Source organism: Falco naumanni, chromosome 8 (assembly GCF_017639655.2).
Source record: "Falco naumanni isolate bFalNau1 chromosome 8, bFalNau1.pat, whole genome shotgun sequence".
In the NCBI taxonomy this organism is placed as follows: domain Eukaryota; kingdom Metazoa; phylum Chordata; class Aves; order Falconiformes; family Falconidae; genus Falco; species Falco naumanni.
The window spans coordinates 50,490,836-50,515,523 of NC_054061.1; the positions used below are offsets into that span (position 1 = coordinate 50,490,836).

Consider the following 24,688-nt stretch of genomic DNA (forward strand, 5'->3'; position numbering starts at 1 on the left):
CCTCTGAATCAAGTGTCTCTGCACATCTGGGTAGACATAACCAGCCTTGCAGGTTACAAGGTCCAGAAATCCACATGGGTGTCTCTAGACCAGAATAATGTCATAAACTCTAAGTAGACAACAGAATTGGCATAGTACAGGACATAAATGTGAAATCTACTGCTATTCACTTATGAAACATTCTTTTTCACCTTGAAACATGTATAATGCATCCATTGCCTAATTATAAGATTACAAAGGCACAGATTACATGGTGGCATCACTGTCAGAAGGCTCATCAAAGGTAGATAACAGAAAATTTTAAAACACGAGAGCCCCAGGAATACAGATTTTGATTGTGAACCGTATGAAAAAGTAGTAAATTCATTAAATTAGGGAGCTAATGAAATTGTTTAGTGAAGGTCTTTCTGGCTTTGAGCATTGATGTATACACAAGAAGCAAATTTGTTAAGACTAGTCTATAATTACATAGATTCACAACGGAAACTCATTTAACGTTGATGTTTATCTTTCCAGTTTTATATATATTTAGGCCCAGAAACCTTTTTAGTGCTTACTCTGTTTTCCAGTCATATCTATTTGCAAAATAATAATTATTATAATTATAAATTAGCATCCTCAGTGAATAATATTAGGAAATAAGGATGGGTGATCAAAAAGCGTTCAGTACTGCTAACGTTGCATCGGTTTGTCATTGTCAGTCTCCAAAGCAAATCCTGCAATGAAAGGAACTTGGCGCATGCAGCAAAATGTGTAGGTTACTTGCCTATAGAGCAGATGTGGTTTAGTTTATTGACTCTCAGTGCATTTTTGTGGTGTTGATTGGACAGATGGACAGGAGCAAAGGGCATGAACTGCTGCCATCTGATTGTTTAGCTAGGTTTCTGTGCTGTCATGTGTGTGCCATGAGTCATATGAACTGACGCATGTTTTTAACTGCTGAATTCCAACTAGCATGAATCCAAAACTAGTGTTGTCTGGAGTTGGTGTATTTGAAGAACTCAAGTTATTTGCAGATGATTTAGTTTTTGCTTGAATCTACTTTAAAAAATAAAAATCAGTGGCATGTTATTGTTGTAGAAATCTAAAAAAAGATGAAAAGGGAAGTATAGCGGTAGTGGTAATTTCATTTTGCAGGCATGAGCGGAACCTTGCCTTCTGTGTACAGATGTTCTTGCACAAAGTGTGTGGAGGTATAGTGACTGGTTCCCCACTTTAGCATCCATCATTTACACAGCGGTCAAAGACTTCTCAATTTACAGCTTCATTCAGAGTAATAGGGTACAGATTAGTCCCATATCAGCTGTAAGTCCTAGTGTTCTTCTCTGCTGCTGTGTTGAGATAATGACAGCACTTTCTGGATCACTGGTAGAATTCATATCCTGTGACTTGTGGTATATTTGTCTTTGCCTTGTCTACTCTTTATTTTGAACTGCTGGTGATAGAAGAACAGAGCCACCCTTTCTACTGATCTTGGCACCTGACATAACCACTCAGTTGCATAATTTTTTTTGCTTCGAACTATGGTGTTTGAATATGTTAGCAAATAAAAGATTCTCCTTATACTGTGATTTCAAGAATTTTTACAAGGCCAAAGAAAGTCTGACTTAGAGTGCATGCTTGTACTGACCAAATTTAGGTGGCATACCCAGCCTGGACTTGTATTTATAGCATTATGTTAAAAATAAGCAAAACAAATTCAAAAATGCTAGAAATAAATGTTGTGTGGTCCCTTCCCACATAAGTGGTACACTTTTTTTGAAACTTAACAGTAGAGTGAAAATGAAGAAGAAATCAATGTCTTCTATACAAGTCATTGGAAGGATGATTTTCCCTTTCTTTTAACAACCTTCTATACACATACATTTTTCCATACATTACCACAGTTGTCAGAGAAGAATTTCTATGTAATAATTTATCAGAATCCATTTTCAATAGTGTTGGTTCTTTCTTTTAGCTGTATTAAAAGGTAATTTTTGGAGAACGAATGGCAATATGGCTTATTTTTTTAACGTTGTATTGGAAGGTGAAAATGAGCATGGTCCAAGAAAAAAAGAAAGGAAAGAAGGTGTTTTATTATTTATCTGCAACACCCTTACTTTCCATAAATCTTTATGCACAGGAGTGATTTAGGCTATGCATAAATGTACTGTAAAAACTGCAGCCATGGGAATTGTGTTCAAGCACATGAAAGTGTGGCTTGTTTTAACCTGAAGCAACATGAAATTGAATCATGAGTATATATATGAGTATGTAGCAATTTTGTTGTATATAAATTCAGGCAAAGTACTGTGCAGATTTATATTTGAGAATGTTGGTATAATAACCCATGACTGCTATCCCAAGGTGCTGCTCAACCTCTCCTTCCTATCCCCATAAAAATAAAAAACCTGTAGATCTTAACTGATTAAGCTCTACAGCCTGAAGAAATGGAAATGTCCTTTACTTGATTTTAAATGTGAATGCGTTATTTGCTAAAACATCATTAGACATACTCGGAGTCCCTTAACCTTGGGGCATATTTGTTAAAGATATTGGCCAACTTACATATTTAGGAATGATTAGCAAATGAATATGCCAGATATAAGGTATGTAGTATTCTGTAAGGAAGCCAATATTGAAATAAATGCTAATTTCTTTGTTAGTGAAGGGATGCACTCAATTACAGTTCACACTTTTAAAACACCTCAAAACAAAGAGAAACCATTGTTTTTCATCCAGAAGGGTGTAGAAAATGTAAATCGAGATGCTGCTAGCTATTAGGTAGTTTATGGTTTGATCTGAACCAGATTATTCTTATTCTGAGTGTAATTTTGGATATTTAAATAAATATTTCAAAAAGTAACCAAATGAGGAGCAGGCGGAGCTGAGGGAGGTTACTCTTCAATTTAAACGTTGTTTTGATTCAGATACAATTAGAAGAATGAAGTTTGAGAGGTCCCTAGTGAGAGTTATGCTATTAGTGGGGAAAAAAGTGGTTTGGTATTTTAAAATCATTATTTTGTTATCCGTGTTGTATGTATGGAATACATTTGTTGAGTTGGCTTGGGTTGAAACTAGCTTCAGAACTGCATTTTGGAGCCAGTTAAGTTCATTAAGAGCATTAATGAGGAAATGAAGATGATGGCTCAGAATTTTAACAGACTTTTCAATGTTACTGGCTTCTAACAGTAATTTAACAAATGATGTCTTGAAGAGAAAGACTTCCGAAAAACAAAAACATCATGGGTTTATGAAAAACTGCGTTGCTTAAGGCTGTGATTGTCTTTGGGATCAAGGGTCAGGAGAGATTTTAATATTATTCTGGTTTATGTCATCAGTCACTTTTTAGTACTGTCAGACTGGATGTGTATTTTCTGAAGCCATTCTGCAGAATAATTTTTTTAGTAATGAACACAATGTAGTTTTCTTAGTTTAAATGAGTTTCAAATTTCTGTTTAAGGCCTATAAGTAGAGAATGAAACAAAATCATTTATAAAGTGACAGGGACACTGTGAATTGAATTGAAATAGGACTGCAATTAGGCATATTTTGTATGAAAAGAAAGGCTTTTGACAAGGTCAGTTCCATTACTCAGTTTTACACCAAATCTGCATTGATGCGATTGAGGGGAAGGTGAGCTGTGGCATAAAGGCAGAAGTGGGTAGGAGGGAATATCAACTTTTTTGTTGATATGGTTTTGTACAAATCTTCAAAGATTCAAGGAAGCTTGGTGTGGAGCCTACAGAGCATCGTATGAGTTGTGGTGGTGATAGAGCTGAGAAGATGGTAACACGTGGTTAAGGTGGTAGTTTCTTATGCTACTTAAGCGTAGGTTTGAAGATAGTTGATCTGTAAATGCACTTAGATTATTAAAGTGTTGGGGGAGAAAATAGCAATTACATTAATGCATAGCTACTGTGAGAAAGTACAGATGATAATGAAGTAACTTTTAAGAACACTTTGTAAGAAATCTGTTCTCTATCAATGTTTTCAACCAGTGAATGACAGATTAGACTAGGAACTTGTGCTTTAACCCTAGGAGTTTGGAAGAAGTGTTAATGACATGCAGGAGATGTGTAGCGGAGGAGTTGGATCAGTTTTAGCCCAGTACATTTTCTCTGGAATAGAGGTGAGAGAGGATTAGAGAAGACAACAAAAGCATAGAAGAAACTGTGATGGCCTCAATTAGCAGTGTAACCTTCAAGAATGAGTAGTTGCGCCACTAGAAGAAAGTGAAGAAATTTATATTGTGCTGGCTGGGAAATTGTAAAACAATGTTATTTTCTGTCAGGAGAAAACCTTCCATTTAAAGGTGAGTGTATCCAGTGGACATCATCAACTGTACTGCTGGTTCTTCAACAGCTGGTAGTAGTAGCAGTGAATGCAAGTTTAGGCATATTCATTCTCATGTGCTGACACACAAGATGTATCCCTTGGGCACCTTCTCAGAATACAATCGAACTGAAGTATTCAGTCATTTCTAACAGAATTGTTCTGAAAAATCTTAATTAAAGAAAAGCTTGTACAGGTGAGGAAGAGAACCCAGAATCTTGGTTTGGATGTGATTTGGTCCTGTCTTTGAATATGCTGAACAGGGCATCCCAAATGTTGTGTTAGATGCCATTTTGGAAAAGGTTTACCTCTTTTACTGCATAAGTATAATTTATCCTTGGCCCTCGTGCAAGCTTTTTGCTAGTCTCACTGCTTTTCAGTATTGAAGTGAATAAGAATCTGTCAGGGATTCATAATCCCTCAAGAATGAGTAGCTGGCGGATAACCACATGACCCCAGAACATGGGAGATGGGGCCCTTCTGTGAAATTTCACTGTCAGTAGAGAGGGGAGGAGGAGGAATTACTGAAGGAAAATATTTTAAGACCGTGCAAGTTTACCCTTCCTAGTGCACACAATGGCTGTGGTCTTTGTACGCAGCACTACAGGGCAAGCCTAGAACACCAAGCAGCATTCTCTAAGTGATGGTTAAGAGCCAACACTTGACACAATTTCTCCAAGTGATTTATGCTGCTCCTAGATGGGGGAAAGCTTCACCAGGAAAATAAAAATGGCAGGAGAATTATGTCATTGGCACTATCACTGAATAAAATTAATTGGTGATGCAGTGCCTTCATTATGATGAAAGGGCTGGGTAAGGATATAGTTCATCAGAAAAAACAGTGACCAATTTGTAGCTTTGCTTTATTTTCGTGTCTTTATACCATAGAAACTGATGGACTCTAAAAAGCAGAGAAGCATCATTTGTGTATGTGATTTGGGAATACAGCCCTTGTTAACTGATTGATTTGTACTAAGAAATTTTATATTGGACTTCGTATAAACTAATAAGGAGATTTGTTTTCTAGGAAATTCTGTGATGTTTCAGTCTCTCTTATTATTATTTGTCATAAATTGTAGTTTTAATCTGTGCTTCTTTTCTGAGTGCAGAAGTGCAGCTGGTCTTCAAAGGTACATGTCGGTTGTCCAGCAGAAATACAACTTCTACACATTTAGAAGATTTTGAGTAGCTCTCAGTCAGCGCACAAAACTGTTCCTTCAGAATAGAGGCACTGTGCTGACTAGTATACCCTGAACCTTGTGAATAGTGATTTCTTGTTTGGGGAAAATAACAGAATGATACAGCAATTGAACTGGGCAAGAGGAGGGAAATTGGTTATGACAACTGGCAGCAGCACTGATTTGCGCTTTTCTAAACTGTAGTTGAGAAGTAGTTTGTTGACCTTTAAGTAAACTTGGACTGTGTTTTGATGCAAACATTGAGGCAATACAGAAGGCTTGTTCTGTAGTAAACCACTGAAGATTATGCAATTCAAATAGGATGGGTTCCTTATTATCTTGAGTAGAGCACAGGAGCGGCAATCAAAAGGTGATGTGGAAGGGCATGGATGCATTGTTGGGCGGTTGGCTCTTTTTACTGTTTGTTGTGGTTGTTGGCATAGTTTAACAAAGAAAAGTATGGTTGTTTGCTATCAGCTGGAAAGATTTGTTTTAGTAATATCCCATCTTTCATATTCTGTGGTCTTGCTAGTCCCCCAAATGTCCATGCTTTTGTTAAATAGCTGTAGAACTTCTGCCACTTTTATTTCAGTAGTTATTGACAATGAACACATAACTGGCTTCTGTGGTAAAAATGCGGCTCCTAAATTATAGATGTCACTTTAAAACAGCTAGCGTGTTTTATTCTGACAAACATTAATAACTTCATGAAGCTAGATTCCCTGGAGTTCCAGGGACATTTCAAAATGTGACGTATATGTTTGATTTACAAGTTAAGGAGGAGTGTAGTCTTGTTTGTGAACGTATTTAATCCCTTGCATTGATCCTTCCCAGATCTTTGTTTGAGTTTTGTGTTTACAGTCCCCAAATTAGATGGTGTAATTATTTTTTTTAAGATGTTTTTTGCATTTAGCAATCTTAGCTCAAGAAGATTTAGTATTTCTAGTGTCTTCATAAAAATAGTTACAGTTGAATTTTTATCATAAATGTTTTCCGGATATATTCCAGTCCAGCACTGTACATTCCCCAGTGTGATCCTCTTGAGCTGAGTTTTTTCATAGTGTGTTGCAATGTGATTACTTTTTCATGTTGCAGTAAAAAATATTTAGAATTTTTTTTTTTACTTGAGTTTTAAGAGTAGACAGTATTTTTTTCCCTGTTTAAAATCTTTCAGGTGCCTTTCTACAGAGATAGGCCAACACTGGTAGAATCTTAGAAAAGAAATCTCCACTTGGCTTTTGAAAAAAGCAGGAGCTAAGGAAGATGGCCAGAGAAATACTATTTTTGTCATAACTGAATGATTGTATGAATTTTTAACAATATGCAGAGCAGTGTTTTCAAATGCTATTTTGTGGAACGGGACATCTTACACGCTTCCTAGATGAAATCTTCAGTTACAAAGTTTTCAGCTTTGGCATACAAATTATTTATCTCCTGTTGGCCTTTTCCCTTTTTTCTGTTGCCTTCTCCTTCTTCCCAGAGGAAGCAAGGGAAGGAATAGGATTCTTATCCAATGGACTTGTGTATGCCACTCCTGTTCAGTCTAATGAAAGATGGCTAGCCTAGAAGTCACTACCTAAGCATCATAGCCCATGAAATGAGAATTACCCCATGGAAGGGCATACATATTTTGCTCAAACTTTGATAGAAAATTTTGACTTTTGCATTTCCCAGGTTTTGTGTGTGTGTGTGGTTAAACTCATAATGCTAACCTTGTATTCTGGTGAGATTATTTTTCATTTTCTAATAGTTTTAGTCTTGCTTTTTTCCCTCCAGTATCAAAATCTAATTTTTGTGTGTGAAGCTGGTGTGTAAAGTATGATTAAGTTAAATGGATTTATCCCTTTTAATAATGTAAAACTTAGTTTCAGGCAAACCAAGTCATCAGCATAGTTTAAAAAAAAAAAAAAAGCTGTGAACCTTGGTGTCTATTTTTTTAAAGCTCCTATGTAGTGTAGCATAACCTACTCCAAATAATTATCATATATTATAGTGGTTGCCATTAGTGGCTGCTATAATTAAAGTTGCAAATCAGTTTCCATTCTAATCTCTTGTTTTCACACAGTCATAACTTGTCAAAACACTAACCTTTAGGACTAAAGTTTTCCAGAGTTGTTCTGCTTAGAGGTATATTTGTGGAGAGCGGGGAGGAAAAGGAGTTTGAACTATCCATACAGCAGATCCTTACCCGATCATTTTGAACTGTAGGATCAAACTGCATAGCAAGGAGCTAGTTATCTTTTCTAGGGACTAGAAAAACCTAGAAGAAAGGTTAAAGGACAAGGAGAACAGAACTGCCTTGAATTTTCGTTGCACTTCTGATTTTGACTAGCCCCACTGCTATTTTGTTTTGCAGCGTCTCTGTGTAATGCTGCAAACAGTGTTTAATAGCATCTACGTCCCACAACAAAAACTGCACCGCGTCAGTTTTACTGATAATCAGATGACAATCGGATTACAAAGGTGGAAAAGAGATATAATGATCAGCTGTGGATTCATTATTCCAGTTGTCAATCTCAGTCGTGAATCTGATGCTGGGTTTGGGGGTGAAAAGCTTCCCAAAAGTGAAGTAGGGAGGCAACATAAGAAAATATTTACTGTGAATATTTTCCCAGTAATAGCTCCTAAATGTCAACAGCTGCAGCACTGCTCCTTCCTGGGTAGAGAATAGCACGTTCCTGTATCATTGCAGATAACCCTGTATGTAAACTTTTTATGGTGACCGCTATGCAAACCTTATATAAGTTCCCAGTTACAGTATTTTTGGTATGACTTGACAATTTATTTTATCGTATAAAGAGATCATGGTTTAAGGCATAATATAAGGGACTGCTTGGGCAGGCAGAGTTGAAGGATAAGCTTTCAACCCTAACATTCATTTCCTGTGCTTGTTTTATCATCCCTAACATTACATTAGCACCATTTCTTTGCATAGAGTTCATTTTAAGAAATAGCGATTGGTTCTTCCCCTCAGCCTTCTGGGAGAGTATTTTAATTAGTTTCTTGAGATACATGATAATAAACTGAAGTACAGTTACTGAAGAAATATTACAATTTTTGTTACATTCAGAATTTGCTTTTCCACTACTCTATCTGCAAACTGTTGCTACTGTAAATATCTTACGAAGAAAGATGTGAAATGCTACAAAGGTACAATTTACAGGTAAAATAAAATAAATCATAACATAGAAAAAAGCATAAGCCTTCCAAAAAATCAGTTTTCAGGAGACTTCTTTGTCTGTAGAGGGTCCTGTGAGTCAGTGAGATGTCTTGCAGATGGGAAGGTTTCCACATCTGGATTCTTTTTACAGTTGAGGTCTTTGATCTGAAAATGTTACAACTCTCCTATGCCCTGTGATTTGTCTGGCAAGATGAGTTATTTACAAATGCAATTGCTTTTCTGGCAACTCGGTTCTGCGTGTGTAAGTGCTGAGGTCCTGATCTGTAACCCACAAGGACTGCTGGTAGTCCTTTTATTGGTTTCAGTGGGCTTTGATTCAGATATTTGGACTTTGAAGCACCCCAGGTGGATTAGGAAAAAAAAGGCTTTTTACAAACAATTATAATTTAAAGATTTAGGATACTATGTGTCTGAAATAATTTGACAGTGTTTCAAAGGCTTGTGAATTTAAATAAGTGTCTGATCTTTGTGTCTTTTTCTTTTTTTTTTTTTTTTTTTTTCTCCCCCCCTCCAGTGGCAGATGAAAGCAAAGTTGGTTTGTTGGCCGGACACAAATCGGGTAAGCTGTTTTCCTATTTTGGAGGAAAAATCAGCAACTTGAAAGTAGTATGGGCAGTAAATGAAATTAGCTTACAGAAGCTGCAGTGACTGAAAGAGTTGCAAATTAAGGCGTTACTTTGTATGCACTGACTCCAGGTTGTACAGTGATGAATTAGGGATTGTTCTTTGCCAGGCAGTGTATGTAGCTGAGTCATTTGCAGGAAGGGCTGTAACTATTTTTCAGTGCGGGTGTTACACACTGAAGATGATGCCCTTTCAAATAAGGGCAAGTGCGACATATCTTACGGAGTGTGGAGACTTAATATATGTATTGAAAAATATAAATAATTTGTTTTTTCTCCTTACTCTGAGTTTCACTTCTATTACCAGGAATATTGAAGGTAACACTAAAAAAAACCCTCGACAGATTAAAAAAAGAATGTCAGAGCTTTTTCTTTCATTGTGCTTGTGCAGTAGAAATAATTTGTTGTTTCTTAAACTTTTAAGGCTGTAGTAACAAAAAGAAATTAGTCCATACTGCTGTCATTACTGTACCTACTTAATAAGTCCATGAACCATAGCATGGTACTGTACAGCTTGCAGTTCTTATATCAAAAGAACTTTCAAGGAAATGTCTCATAAGACACTAATTTTTTCACAAGCTGACATAAGAAACCTTAAACTTTCTAGAAGTTTTTGTTATTTGTTACTTGGCATTCTCTTCTGCTATTGGAAAACCCTGAAGTTTTAGGCTACCCCTTTGTAACGTGATTGTACATTGCCTTTTTCCACTCCTTTGATAGAACTAAAAAGCTGAATTCGTGTAAAGGAAGGTCAGCTATGAGATTCCTGATTGTTTACGGTATTCCTTCTCTGTGCAACTGAGTGTCCTCCTTTAGTTCTCTTGTGTGGATTTTCTTTATCTGAAGACCTTTTCCTGAACTTAGTAGACAAATTCTTTTAAAATTTCTCTGGCATCTTTCCTATGTCCGTGAACTTCTTGGATTCTCTTTCTGAATCAGGGGGTAGTTCATAAGTCTTGTAACATTATCACTCCTGGGGAAAAAAAATTCTTTCAACTTTGTGTTTTGGGAATGTGAAAGCTTCAAAGAAATTATCTTGTCAACTTGAAGAAGCTAGGGGTGTTGCTGTTGGGGTTTTTCCTGTGCAGAAGAGTTACTATAAACATTACAATGTCATGCAGTTTTCCAAAGATCAGTGGAATTCCCAGCTATGGAAGAATGTTGGAGGGAAACCTGGTGAGATTGTAATTCTTAGGCAATCAGTTGTTATAAGTACAGTAAGCTTTATAATACCACTTTTAGGAGCATTTGATCTTTCTTCTGCACAGTTCTCCAGGTTCTTGAAAACCATGGCTTTGACAAGTTTTCTATCTGAAGACACCTACAAATTTTATATGAACATGTGGACCCATGCTTATTGAACTTTGGCTTGTTTGCTTTACTTATCCTTCATAGACCTCTTACATGTACTTAAATTCTTTTTACATAGACTAAAATCAGTAGCCAACAGATAAAAAGATCCTACAAGTTGTTTCCTCCCCCCCCCCCCCCCCCTTTCAGAATAAAAGGAGCTATGTAACTTCTGAGAAGGTTGGAGTGTAAATGATTTTTCTTGGTTCTGTCCACTGTAAATACTGCTCAATTACTGTTGAAAAATGTTTCTCCCCTCTCTGTGTTCCATTTCCTAACCCTTCGTAAGGAGACATTTCAACTTTCTCATTGTTCCATTCAAATATTTGTTTTAAAGGTTTGTTCAAGAACATGGTGGTGTTTTCCTCTGATCCCTTTTTACTGTATGCTTTTTGAAATTATATATCGTATATGCATTTTGCTGGCATTCAGTCACATCACAGAACTCTTGTTTTCACATTGTTCATTGTGCTGCCTTCCCTATAGGTACCTTTTCTAAGACCACGCTAAGGGAGATATTGCAGCTTCTTGCTCTGGGAGCAAAACACCGTTATTTTCTCATTACAGAATGAGTTTCCATCCTATTCTAGACTTCAGGAAATTAAACATATTTCTCTACAGAATTAATTATCACCTACTAACAATCAATGCAATTATCCCTTCTTTCCTTCAACACGACTTGTTCTATGAAATATGTAGTTGAGTAATTCTCTCAGGAAAATCCTTTCTCTTCCTTCTGGGGCAGTGGCTCGTCAAGCAATTTAGTCTCAGATTTTGGTATAGCTACTGTATCCCTCACATATTGCATGTTACTGAGCAGCAGCAGCAGTTAGTAGAGTGTATTCATTTCAAAAAGCGTTATCACAATTCTGCAGAAGACCAAGGCGTTAGAAGGATCTGTAGCTGTAGCCCCATCTGTCTTTTTATATATTGCACCCACAAACAGCAGTTCTTTTTTTGTGTTCCTTAAGAAGCAGATTTTATTTTTAGAAGCATGTCTGGACACATCCTGAGCTTGTAAGCATGTTCAATGGGAAGATGACTGGAGACTTGTTCCTGTATTTCACCCTCTCAGAAATGCATCTGTGAATTCTGGTTTTCGTAGCTGGCCTGACCTCCATGCTGCCGAATGGAAGACTCCTGCAGTGCTTACAGGTGTTCCGGGTATTGCAAATGTTTTCCACAATACCATTGGCAGAAGCACTGGAGTGCTGTAGTGATGCAGCCTACTTGGCTTTTTCCAGAAAAGGCCAGACTTCAGAGAGTGTGTGTGTGTATAAGGCATCTTCTCTGAATCCTCTGAGGAGGATTTTGTTCCCTCTAACCTTCCTGTGTGCTCGGCAATGGTCTGTCCGCATTTCCTAAACTCAAATTTCAACAGTGAGAATGAGGAGCAGCAAGTGGTGCCTCTACTGTAAAGCAGGGAAGATCCCTAAAAATTCACAAAGATGAAAAATCAGCAAACTTTAGCTCAGTCTTTTGTGAACTCCTAGCTTTTTAGAAAAGTGATTCCAGGACAGCTAGGAGGATACTCTTCATAAGGAATGGCAAGACTGTTGTACATCAAATATAACGAGATTTATATCAATTACTAAAATCAAGTACTGAATTCTTTGCAGGTATTTTTATTTTTTCTGATTTTTTTTTTTGTGTGTGTTCTGATTTACTGCTTAGAACACTTTTAGTATGTATTGACTGTCTGCTGAGGTCTCTGCTGACACAGCTTTTTCAGATGATGCAGTGCTGGAGAAAAGCTGATGAGTCTTTATGAGCTCTGACATATTAATTAGCAAAATGGGCAAAAAAGCTTTCCTATTTTTATTTTAATGTCACGAGGCTATGCTTTTGGCTGGGGTTGTGTTTCAAGACAGTTTTGAGACAAGATGACTTGAAAATCGTATTTTCTTGCTGGCTGGTGTGTGAGGAACTTGTGACTGGGCATGGGTTAGTGCTGGCAAGATTGAACGATACAGGGGTGGCTCTGTTAGCAAGCTGAATTTGGATTCCTGCTATGTGGCAAGAGATGGGGTTAGGACCTGAGTAGGAAATGGCCCATTGGGAGAGGCTGAAAGATGCTTCTGGTCAAGTTCTACCCCTTACTGTTAACTTCGCTGACAGTGTGGGTACTAGGTTACTGTTCAGCCTGTGGGTAGGATTACTGTTTTGGGAAAGAATGCCTGAAGAGGTAGGTGGTACAGCTAGCTCCTGCAAGGTCAGGGGTTTTATGAGGTCTGAGTGCTGACATGTCTCATAGACCTCCAGTCTGAACTGCTTTGTGTATGAGTAACTGAGTTGTGGTTAAACTGGGATTCAGGTTGGGACTGGAAGTAGTTTGGAGTAAGTAGGGTAAAGGTCTTGGTGTATCTCAGCATCCTTTAATGCCAGGATGTATTCTGCATTAAATCAATTTCACTGAGGTTTTGTCAAGGCTAGGATGAGGGTTAAGGTCATGGTTTAGGGCACAGGAGTAGTTGAAAAGTTAGGTTTATTGGTAGATTTTATATGACCCACTGGAATAAGGTATGGAAAGTGTAACAGATTAAGCTTCATTGTTACCTTCAGGAGAGGCTCTCCAGCCTGCTGTGAAAGCTATAGTTGGCATTGGTAGGTGAAATAAGTCTATGACAGGGGTCCTTAAACTATGGGCCGCGGGCCACATACAGCCCCCCAGGGTCCTCAATCTGACCCCCAGTATTTACAGATCCCCCCTGCCCCTCCCCCCCGCTGGTGGTTGGGGCGGGGGGGGGAAACCAAGCAGCCGCAGATGGCTGCCTGCCACTGCATCCGCGCGCCGGCCCCCTGGTTAAAAAGTTTGAGGACCCCTGGTGTATGAGATGCTAAGGTTACATCTATACAAGTGTAAGCCAAATGTCCCCTTTGGCTTTAAGGCTGAGCAGCACAGGATGATCCCCATCCGTGCTCTGAGCCTCTCTTTTAAGATGGCCCAAGATGGTTGCGTCTGGAAGCTGTGCCTAACTCCTGAACCATTTCTAGCAAGTGTTGGTGAGAGCAGAAGAGCTGTTGTAACACTTATGGTGTAGTTGATTACATTCTAGTAAACTCGGGTGTGCCCAGGCACTGCTAAACTTGCAAATGTAAACATAACCTTAGTTTCTTGCAGCGACAAAGTAGGGTGTGGTGCAGGCAGAACCCAGTCTGTTGAATTTCGGGTGTTTTTTTTTAACCGGAGGAATCATGCAAAGGCTGAGCTGTTGGACCACCAGCAAAAGCCAGTGGTTTATGCACGCTTATGTAGCACAAAAGGCTTTCTTTGAATCGAGGATTTTGGGGGTTAATAGGGGTGTTAGGAAGGACTGCAGAAAGCTTAGCAGATGCTGCTAGGCTTGTTTGAGACCAGTGCCATTGTAGCAAGTTTGGCTTCTGTTTTGCTTTTGATCTGCAGGTAACAGTCATGTCAAAGAAGTGTGTAGGGCAATGGTGTTCTCTTCTTGCCAGATCTTGTAACTTTATTAAACAAACTGTTGTAGACATCAATAAAGCTGAGCTTTACAAAGCAGGCATTGTGCTTAGTACTGAGTTCATAAGGACTTATGTAGCAACTAGATCCACAGTAGAAAAGACTCATGTAAATGGCTGAGCAGCCTGGCATGTGCAAGAGAAGTGCCTGTCCAAACAAGGACCTTGCCGCTATCTGACTGAAAGCGTGTGGCATATAGAATCTGACGCTTGTCTCTGCATCTGTGAGAGGAGAAACAAAGATTTATTTTAGTTCATTTTATTTCTCTTTCATAATAAGAGTGTAATACTTGGCTGCGTCAATCATTCTTGCAAGTGCGAAGAGGAATTGCCTCCTTTGCAGACTGCAGCGTACCTTTGCAATACCGATGTAGCCCAACCTAACCTATCTGTCATGGATTGGGTAATGGAGGCGAGCAAACTGTGGTGGCACTAGAAGCTGTGCTATGTGATTTATTTTTTTTTTTTCCCCCTTCGTTCAGCCAGTGTGGTGCTTGGTGCTGTTTCAGTTTGACACAAAAACAAACGCAAGTATCTTCCTATGATGCCTCAGTACACCATATTACCCATAACCTGTGCCTCTTTAAGCTTTGAATTGTTAGGCTATGGGTTAAGTTTGATGCTTTATTGCTGGGAATATTTCTGCAAGATTTTCATTCTTTAACTGTTACCTTCACTTTGGGTTTCTGTGCCTGGATGCTTCCTTTCTCGTGATGGTAGTGCTATGATTATCATCATCATCAACTTTGATTTTGATTCCTCAAGCCAAGGGTTCGTTTGACCATATAGCTCCAAAAAATTGTCATCTGAGAATCTGAATCAATTCATGTAGCTAAGAAACAAAAAATAAGATTGCTTTTTCTTGCAAGGTCACTGACAGAGTTAATGTTTTCTTCTAGACTTATGTCTGTCTGGTGAGGTCTAAAGTCAAAGATGTTGTATTCCATCTATGATATTGTTGGAGTTTATAAGGATTTCTAGTCCAAAAGTTAAAATGCTTAGCTTTCATTGAATCTCTGCCTACTCTTAGTTTTCTCTTATCTTCAAACACAGCTTATTTAGTGCAGCTAAGATGGTACATTAATTTACTTAGTATTCTATGCCATTATGGCTTTATTACCCCTTTTAATAGACATTATTTTTTTCAGATTTTTGTTTTGTATTCTTTTTAAATGTGTAACATTTCCGTGTTACAGATCATTCTAACCATCTACATTGGTTAGAGCTGGGGGGGTGGGGGGCTTGTTTAACACTGTGTTGTTGCAGAAGAACTAAAACTATGCTGTGACCAAGTCTGTGGGACAGGACAGCACAATATTGAACTGCTGAGGTGCAGGGTTTTTTTGTGTCTTAGTGGTCAAAATCTGGAAGTCTGTAGGAATAAATCTCGAGCCTCCAACTTTCATGAGCTAACCCTTACGAATTAGTGTTGAGAAAAATGCTCTTCTAATTTCATCTCTTATTTAGAGCATGAAGTATAAAGAACGTTTAGTTGGAAAAACTTTCATTTTTTCTGTTGGAACTTCATGTATTTTAACTTGTCAGAGATGGGAAAGTGTAATGAAACAAGGTGTAAACAAAATTAGAACTCTTGTCAAGTTCTAGTGTGTTTTTGAGCAAGAGAAGCTTAAGCTGGATAGTTCCAGATACTGATTATTTTTAAGAGGCTATTAAAAATGTGACTGATACAGTAATATATCCCCCTCCCCGGCATGCGCCCCCACCCCCCATCAAATTGTATGTATTTCTGCATAAGAAGTTTGATTTTATTCACTGACTCAGGAAAAGGAAGGCTGGACAGTTGTCAGTTCCAGTGCTTCAAACAATTATTCTAAATTAACAGAATTTGCTGTATTGTTGAATCTGAGTGAAAAGCAGTGTGGTCAAAATCTTTTTTGAATGCCAGGCTGGTGGTCTTCATAGTCCCCCTTGCCTGCCAGGCCTACGTGGCTGTTAAGGTCCTCTGTGGATAACCTAGTTAGATGGTTCATGTCTACGGAGGGGAAAAAAGCTCTCATTTTTACTCTGAGTAATTTTATGCCCCCAGTAACTCACCAGCTGTAACTATTCCTTTGACGGCTTTTTTTTCCTTGTTTTTGAAGACTTTATTAGCTGTGTGGTGATGATTGTTGTGACCCCCTTTTTGTGGGGTCCTGAGAAAGTCATCTGTTGATAAAAATCCCTCACTTGATGGTGCAGTTTGATGTTACGATGTTGATCTAAAAGCTTGTTGTCAAAAAGACAGTCTTAGTCACTGTACCTCCTACCCGCAGCTGTCTGGTTCCCATTACTAGTTTTACTCCAGTCCCACAGCTTAACTGGTGAGATGGTTGAGAGCTCAACCAGCCTAAAACTAAAACAAGACTGACAACAGTGAGTAGTGCTTGGCGTTTTTTCCTTGAACCACTCATTTGAGAGACAAGCTTGCATGCCCAGTAGAAGGGAAACTTGGTAAGTGGATGGATGTGAGAACCGTGGCTTTGAGGTGCAGCTGTATATTAAATCACCTTACCTGCCATGTCAAACCATATCCTTATTAAATTCACATATCAAACTTACATTGGTTTTTTAAAATTATTATTTCTTCAAAGACTCTTTTACTTGCAATGGATAAAATTACTTTCCCAGTGGCAGGAGCAAGAAATAAAAAATGGCAATAAGCCTCTGCAAACTGAAGAAGAACATCCCTGCTGTCTCATCCTTAAATTGCAAGAATATTTTCTTAAATCACTTATTCACTTTGATTTTGTGAATTCTTTGTATTCTGTGACTGGCTCTTAGTGTCCATTGTATTAAGATATGGGAGAGCAGTGTCCATAGATCTGTCTTTGAACTACAGTCATTAAAGTGAATAGATCTGCTGAGAACAATAACAAACTTGCAGGAGAAACCAGTTTCCTTCAGTGTTCTTGTGTGAGATTTAGCATCTAGAGCAGAGCTGAATGTAGACCAACTGCAGCGCGGATGCAAATTCAAGGGTCTGCGATTGAGGTTTTATAGCATAGTTGATTTAATGTTTTCCTGTCTCCTGAAGAGGATCCCGTGATACCCTTGTATTCATAAATGCCTAGCCCCATGTTTCTGCCCCTTTTCTCTCTATGCCAGCATTATTGTTCTTATAATGAGCTGTTGCGGGGAGCTAACCTAGAAGAAAAATAATTCTACAAAAAAGAATAGTATTTTTCTGGTTTAGCCAAGGGAGCAAGAGAAAGGAAGTTCAGAGGAAGAGAAGAATGATTTTGTAACTGACAGTTTTTGATCCTGGGATCAGCCTGAGCTGAAGGAAGTTGACTGGGGTGGAGGGGGTAGACAGGCACATCTGAGGGGGAAAGCGTGGATGAAAGAAGATTTGCAGATCTTCAGATATGTCTTTGTGCTGAAAGGCAGGCAGTAGGGGGGAGCAAATTTGAGTCTCTATGTCTTGTCCTGAAGACTAAACTGAAAGTGAGTTTCGGAGAGTTTTGTTTAATGCTAGTGAAACTTGGGTTTGTGTATTTTTGACTGTGTGATGTTACTTGCTGTAAAGGGGCTATGGCTATCTTTTAGCTTTGTTCGGACTGCTACGCTCTGGGTCTGGTCCTGTCCTAAGGAGTGAGAGAAGATTGAGCAGCTGAGTCTGACAAGCAAGGAGAAGCTTTCCTAAGTGCCAGATGGAGTGAACAGGCAGCTCAGACAGAAAGGACAATTTTCCTGAAGAACCACAGGGACTGGGTAGGGTTTCTTTCAATCCAGCTGATCACAGAAAGCTACTGAACCAGAGAACAAATGACCCTGTAAAAGCATACGTCGAGCAGAAGCTTTCATTTCGCTCTGTCTCACCCAGCAAATGTGAATTTTCTGTACTACAACAGTGTAGTAAAACAACCCTAGCTTCAACAGCAAAACCGTTTCTGTGTTCCCACTTCAAGAACAAAGGTGCACGTATATCTTACCCGAAAATCCTGTTGTCTGTGAAGGAAGCTTGTGCCCTAAAAGTGTACCAAATATAGATATTTCAATTTGACCCCCATGAAATAAGAGCTCCTGCAGATAGGAACTATTCAGAGCACTCCTGTGAACGCATAGCGAAGGAAATGCCTGCTAAAGCTGTGACATTAGTTTTATTAGAGCAAGATGCTGGAGAGTGATTCTGGGTGTCAGGAATCCCTCATTTTTACATGTGGGTAAACTTGGAGTGGAAAGTCCGCGTGGCAGTAACGATGGCCTTTTCTCAGAGAAGGAAGACCTGGTCTGGCACGTAACCAAACTGCAGTCTTCAAAACTAAACAATAGAGATGAAGGGTTTACTTATTTTCCGTCATATCTCAGCAATATGGGAATTATGTGTTGCCCAATATGAATTGTTGGCATCCAGGGATTGCAAACTAACAGCCCAGCCTTTTTCCTTGGGGAGTATTCTTCACTCCACGAGCAGAGAAAGGGGCAGGAACTTTGTTTAATGTGACCTGGGAAATTTCATGCTCAGTAGTTACCCAATGTTATAGCTTCCTTAGGATACAGAAGTGGGGGAAGTGACTAGGACGAAAAAAAAAAAAAAAATTCAACACAGAAGAATTTTTTTCCAGCCAAGGTACTTATACATTCATATTCCTTCTACCTCCTTTTTTTTTTTTTTTACTGTTCTTTTAAATTCTGGAAGTGGTTCTGGGCATATTGTTACATTAACTGAGGCTGAAGGGGGTGTGTATTTTGATGTTCATACTTCATAGTTGCTATTTCTCCCCCTGGTCAGTAGTGCTGAATATTGTTCTGTGCAGAATTCAGTGAAGCAAGTCAAGAGAGTATTAAAAAACCCAGAATGTTTAAGTAGTATGAAATTAAGTGCAGACTTTTTAAGAGTTGTAAAGAATGTATCCACTTACCATAAGGCCTGATGGTGCTTTAAATAAGTGGCCATCTTTCTGTGGTAAATACATTGTCTGTGTCAGCTTGCAGTAGACTAAAGGAGAGGTGTGCCTGCAGAAGTCTGTATCTGTTGCGTGCTGAAATACTCTCTCTAGAAGATGGTACGGTGCTGGTATGAGTTATCAGTTGTAGGCAGTTTGGGGCACGGGTTCTTTTCCTGAGACCTGGTGATAATTTTCCCTGTGACTGTCTGTGCTGAGCCTGCCGCATTTCATGTCTTTGCTGAAAGTTTCTGCTTTGAGTTGGAGCTTCCTACTGCCTTGTAGTCCAGGTTGTTTCTGACATGAGGGTAGGATGGCTTGTAAATATGGTGGGCATGTCTATATGAGGAGTGCTCCGTCAGGCAGAAATAAAGCGTTCTCCGAAAGCAGAAGCAGTGTAACTGGGTTAGTGCAGAATTTGACACAGGAAAATAAATACTTCAGTTCTGCAGAAGTGGTTATTAATACTTGAGATCTTGGCATCTCTGGATCCTGGAACATCACTGCCTTTAAGAATCATCACTAAATTTGAAATCATTGGAGATGGCAAAAAAACAAGAAAGCTGGCATTAACCTAATCAAAGAATAAGAAACAGTAAGTGTGAAGTTTGAAGAATGGAAAGAACCTGATTTGCTTTTTATTGGAAGATTCAAAGTAAGGCACAGCAGCCAGCAAAACAACTTTTAATGTTTGAAATCCTGGGGACCTCTGCCTGTATGCTGATCTTTACATCAGATGGCACCATCACCAGAGAAGCTTAAACAGATGGCTCATGGAAGGGCCCGCATGACTGATAGTAAGCTGGTTTTCTTCATGGAACTCCCCTTCAGCCCTAAGAAGAAAGCTGAAAACAGCAAGTGGATCCATCAGGTCTCCTGCGTTTCTAGAGCCTTGTAAGGCTCTTCAGTCATCAGCCCTTTAGTTGGTGACAGCCAGGCTGCATCCATTTCAGAAAGCAAAATCAGTTGCCTCAGACCACATCTTCTGTAGTTGAGGAGAAAGCACCAATGCAATTTTAACACCCCTGGGTAACGTTTACCACCCTCCAGATAGCACTGGAGTCACAGCCTTCCTGCCAGCCTTTTCTCTACCGGGTTTGTGTTCCTTCAAGCAGTACCTATGCGTTTGTCAAGCTTTGTGGTGAATGATCTGCAGATGTTCAGGAAAGACCTTCAGAGTACTAGGTACTGAAAAGTTGGCTGTGGTCAGTGTTGGCAGCTACTGTGGTTCCTTTAGTTGCTTGCTATGACCAAAGAGACCAACAGCCACTGCCAAATGCTTCATTTTATTAATCCTTTCCCTCCAGGAGCTGGTTTTTTGCTGGGAATAATATTCAGTGCTGGCAGTGGGTATCCTGGAGTCATTGGTGCCAAGGAGTTAATGAATTTGGAAAACTTCCCAGATAATACATCTGGCCCTCTAACTTATATTTTGGAGTATGAAGTATGAGATGTAGAAAGAAAAGCATTGAACTGAATGAGCTACTGGCTGAAGAGTGGAAGAGGACACTTTTCTTTTTTTAAACTAGTTGACGAAGTTAAAGATTATGTAGCCCCAGTGAAGATGTAACTGTTGTGGTTTTGTTTGAGTTTTTGTTTGTTAGGTTTTGTGGGGGTTTTCAAATTTTGTAATACTGTATTTGCCAGTTGCATTACCTGCTGAGGCTTGAATATAGACATGGAAGCATTTGTAATTCTCCACTTACAGTGATTCTTCTCCTTCATTTTTTATTTTGAAGTTCCATCGTGTTGCCGTGTCATTGAGAAGGATTTTGAAGGTAGCTGCCAGTAATTGATATTTCTAGTCCAGCTCACTTCCGAAATGGTTTCTTGTACAGTCTTTGCCTTCCATAACATTTGAAATAAGGCTTTATTATATAAAATGGATTGCTGGTGCTATTTATTAATGCACATCTTTGTGTAATAAAAGCTGTGCAGAGCAATATGGTTCAGAAATTAACTTTTAAGAAAAGAATTACATTGCTATTTGTATGTCTTATGAAACAGCATTATTTTTACTAGGTCCTTCAATACAGCAATGCTACTCACTATTTAGCTACACAGTGCTCCAAAAGTACCCAGAATATCATTCCTAATTAAGTATCCTACTAAAATCCTTTTTTTCTGACCTAAGAGCAGAGCGGCAGGGTTTTTCTGTACATAGCAGTGGCAACCCACATAGAAAGCATTTCATAGAAGAGTAGAAAGCTCTTCCATGAATTACCATCGACTATCAGCGAGTACTTTCCTCCTACCTCAGGCAACGGCACCATGCTGCCCTTTCAAAACATACCAGCTTCTCTAGTGTTTACACTTTCCTCTGCCTAATGTCTTGATAGATGAAATTTCTCATTGGCTTTGATTTAGTCTTGCATGGGGTGATGTAGTTGCCAATCATTTTGGTTTTATCTACAAGTAATAAACATAATGATTGGTATCTTAACCCTGTGAGCACACAGAAGAACCCTATTGTTAAAAGACCAAATTTATTTATGTTTGTTTGGGTTTTTTTAAAGACACTTAAATGCTGATATTCCCACACACCACCCCGCCCCAAGTAGTCTGACACCTATACTGAGGCTAGTCTGTAACTGATTCCTGCCCTTTTAGTTATTCACCTTCTGTTGTAAAAATACTTCCTTTATTCTTTCCCTCGTCTTCAAGCTGACTATATCCAAAAGAAGCCTTTGTGGATTGGATATCTGTCTGGGAGGGGAGAAAATCTGTGACCTACAAGCACAAGCTTCACCTCCAGATTTTCAAGGACGTTAGCAGACTTAGTACAGTTATATTTACATAATCTTTATTTCGTTGAGGTTTTTTGGCCATTCTGGTACCAGTTCATGCAGACCCTTCTGCCTACTGTTTTGCTTATGGTTCCCCTCTGTCCACCATGGGCAGGAGAGCATGCAGGGCACAGTCACGTCCTGGGGACAGTTGCTTTGTACAGTATGTTGCAGTACCAGTGGTTTTTTTTTCTGTGAGACCATCTCCTTTTGTTCTGAGGTTGCTTGCTTGCTAAGTTCACAGACTGAAGGGAGTAGGAAGGAGCCGTTTTGTCTAGTGTGAATAGTGGGTTCAGGGCAAAGCAGGGAATTCACTGGAGAGAGGCAGACCCTAATTCTACAGTTTGCCCAATTTCAGAATGAGAGTTTCCTTGGTGCCATAATAGCAGCAAGTCCCTGACTGCTGCACTGAAAGCTTAAATAGGGATCAGTTCCCTTCCAGTGCTGTGGTCAGGACCTGGCAAACCGAGGTACAAACCGCACGGAACTAGAACTTGGCACTACAAGTTTGCATTTGTTACTGAAGGGTGATTGCACATACAAAGGTTACAAACAAAAATGTCAACTTGCAATGGCAGTTTTCAAGCCTGTCTGTGCAGCAGGACTAGAACAGAGGATCTGGCATCGATTTGTTTGGGTTTTTCGTGTAATTACAATTTTTTGTTGCTATCTGCAGTTGGCATAAATTCCTGTGTTCAAAAAAGGGGTTGGTTTTTTGGTTGCCAGTTGTAATACTGATATTGACAAACAGAGATGTTCTAAAAGAGAAGTCCAGTACAGTATAGTTATTCAGATGACTCTCTTTTTATTGCTTTATAATCTGCTCAGATGCCTAATTCTGAAAACAAGAAGACAAAATTGTTCAATTGATGCTTATAGAATTTAATTCTAGTCTAAAAAATGGCATACTGGTTTTAATTTTAAAGATACGTAAATGTGTATGACATGCAGGATGAAATTTTGTCAGCCATTGCATCAAATAGCTTGGTGCTTATTACCGAAATGTGCATCAAAAAATAGCTACAAAGAGTAAGTCTCAGTCTGAGTTTATACTAAAAGAGCAAATACATATATAAAAAAAAAAAAAATTATTTCTTACAGTCATTCTTTTTCTGCCATCCTGTAGTGGGTATCTGTACAGCCATTCTGTATGGGTAAGTCATTAAGTCTCAGGAAAAACCTTTGCTCTCCTTTACTCATGGTTTGCATTTTCTTTTCTCTTTTTGTGTATAAGGTATTGGTGTAGTGTGCAGTAGTTGCTGTTATCACCTGTTAAGTGTCATGTGTGACACATCCCATTACAGATTCTGTGAAACTGGAGCTGTTTGAAGTAAAACTTTCCATTCAAGTGTCAATTGAAACTGGGGTTTTATTTGCTTTTTTGACAGAGGTTGTTCTTTTACTGTCGCCTAAAATAACTCTGATATTTGTTTTTGTTTAGGAGAGGACAAAGTAAGAATTTATGGCTAGAGGCTTGGAAGATAGCAGGCTAGTGGGGGCGGGGAGCAGCTGGAAGAGGATGCTGGGGATGGGGGAAAAAAAAAGGAGATTGGGCATGTGGTTAGGTGAGAAGATGCAGTGTGGGAAAGGGTGATATAAGTGACAGAGGGGGAGACTAGCTTGTCTTGTTCTGGAACAGTGGATCTGGAAAACACATGGGAAAGAAAAGGGTGGCAGCCAGCCTTGCAGTAAAGAAAACTCTGGTTTTCTTTAAAACAGACTGAAAAAGACCCTCACCAAAACCCCACACCTAGGAAACTGTATATACCAGCTTAAAAGAATGTAAGTTTAAAGGTTTGAGGTGTCTGGAGTAGGCAACACTAGCTGTAAGGATGTCTGCAAAGCCAACTCAGACCCTTTTTGAGAATGCTGATGGTGTGAGACTATATAATCAAAACCTAATTCTTCCCAAAGACTTTCAGAGCACAAGAGGGATCTTGCTGTTGTGTAAGGCCCAACCATCACCTCATTTAGTGTTGAAGGTGTAAGGTGTGTAGCTGCTTGGTTTATTCCGGTTGGAGGATGTGATCATGTGTAGATGATTTCAGGGAAAAAGAAATATCGTCTGTTTGCTACCCATTCAGTGCTGCTAAAAATTATTTTCTAGCTCTGCCTATACCTCAGAATAGCTGGGGACAGGGACGTGTCTTTGAACCGCATGCAGTGAGACAGAGTTCTTCACTTTGTCGGTGCCCGACACCTGCATGTGTGCTGGTTTGCAGAAGTGCTGAATGTATTCAGGCTGCAACCAGAGTTGGTGACAATAGTGCTGGGAGCCCAGTGCTGTGAGCTGGATGGTAGGTTTGCACAAGAGGTGGGAACCTGAATTGATCTTCACCTTCTGTTTTAGTTCCTTGTCTCTGTGACACAGATAGTACATGTTTATCTTAAAATGATGTCATTAGTGTTTGTTAAAAAAATGTTACTATTAAGATGTTTCAGAGAAAGATGCATTGAAGACTGTTTAAAGCTGATTCAGAGCAGATACTAACGTGTGTGTTAGGAAAGGAGGGTAATTGTTGTACATGTGGAAGAAAATATTTGTAGATCTTTCCTGAAAGAGGGAAGCTGGAGTTTTGTAAATAAAATTGTCATAATGTATTTTGGATGTAAAATGAAGGTCTATTACAATGGGTGCATAAAGAGAGATAAGTTAATAATAGACACCTCTGCTGTGGCATTCTCCAAGCCTAAGCACTTTACTTTGCAATGTTAATAGTATTCTTTTAAGGTCATTTTTTGCATATAATTTTGATACATTGTTTGTTGCTTTAACCACTTTCATTAAAATTTTATGAGCCTTTTCAGAGAATCAGACAAGAAAATGCAAATAAATTATGCTTTTTATTTAGTATGTAGTAGATACAGTATTACTGTATGTGTAAACAAGTAA

The 24,688-nt window shown here is 38.9% G+C and overlaps 1 protein-coding gene across 1 annotated transcript in view; it reads left to right on the forward strand.

Annotated features, from left to right (window-relative positions):
* Positions 1-24,688, forward strand: part of PARD3B (par-3 family cell polarity regulator beta) — a 412,598-nt gene that overhangs the window by 228,218 nt on the left and 159,692 nt on the right. Inside the window, exon 16 of the mRNA XM_040604211.1 lies at positions 9,188-9,232. Coding sequence (XP_040460145.1) covers positions 9,188-9,232 — 45 coding nt within the window. The remainder of the gene's footprint in view (positions 1-9,187; positions 9,233-24,688) is intronic.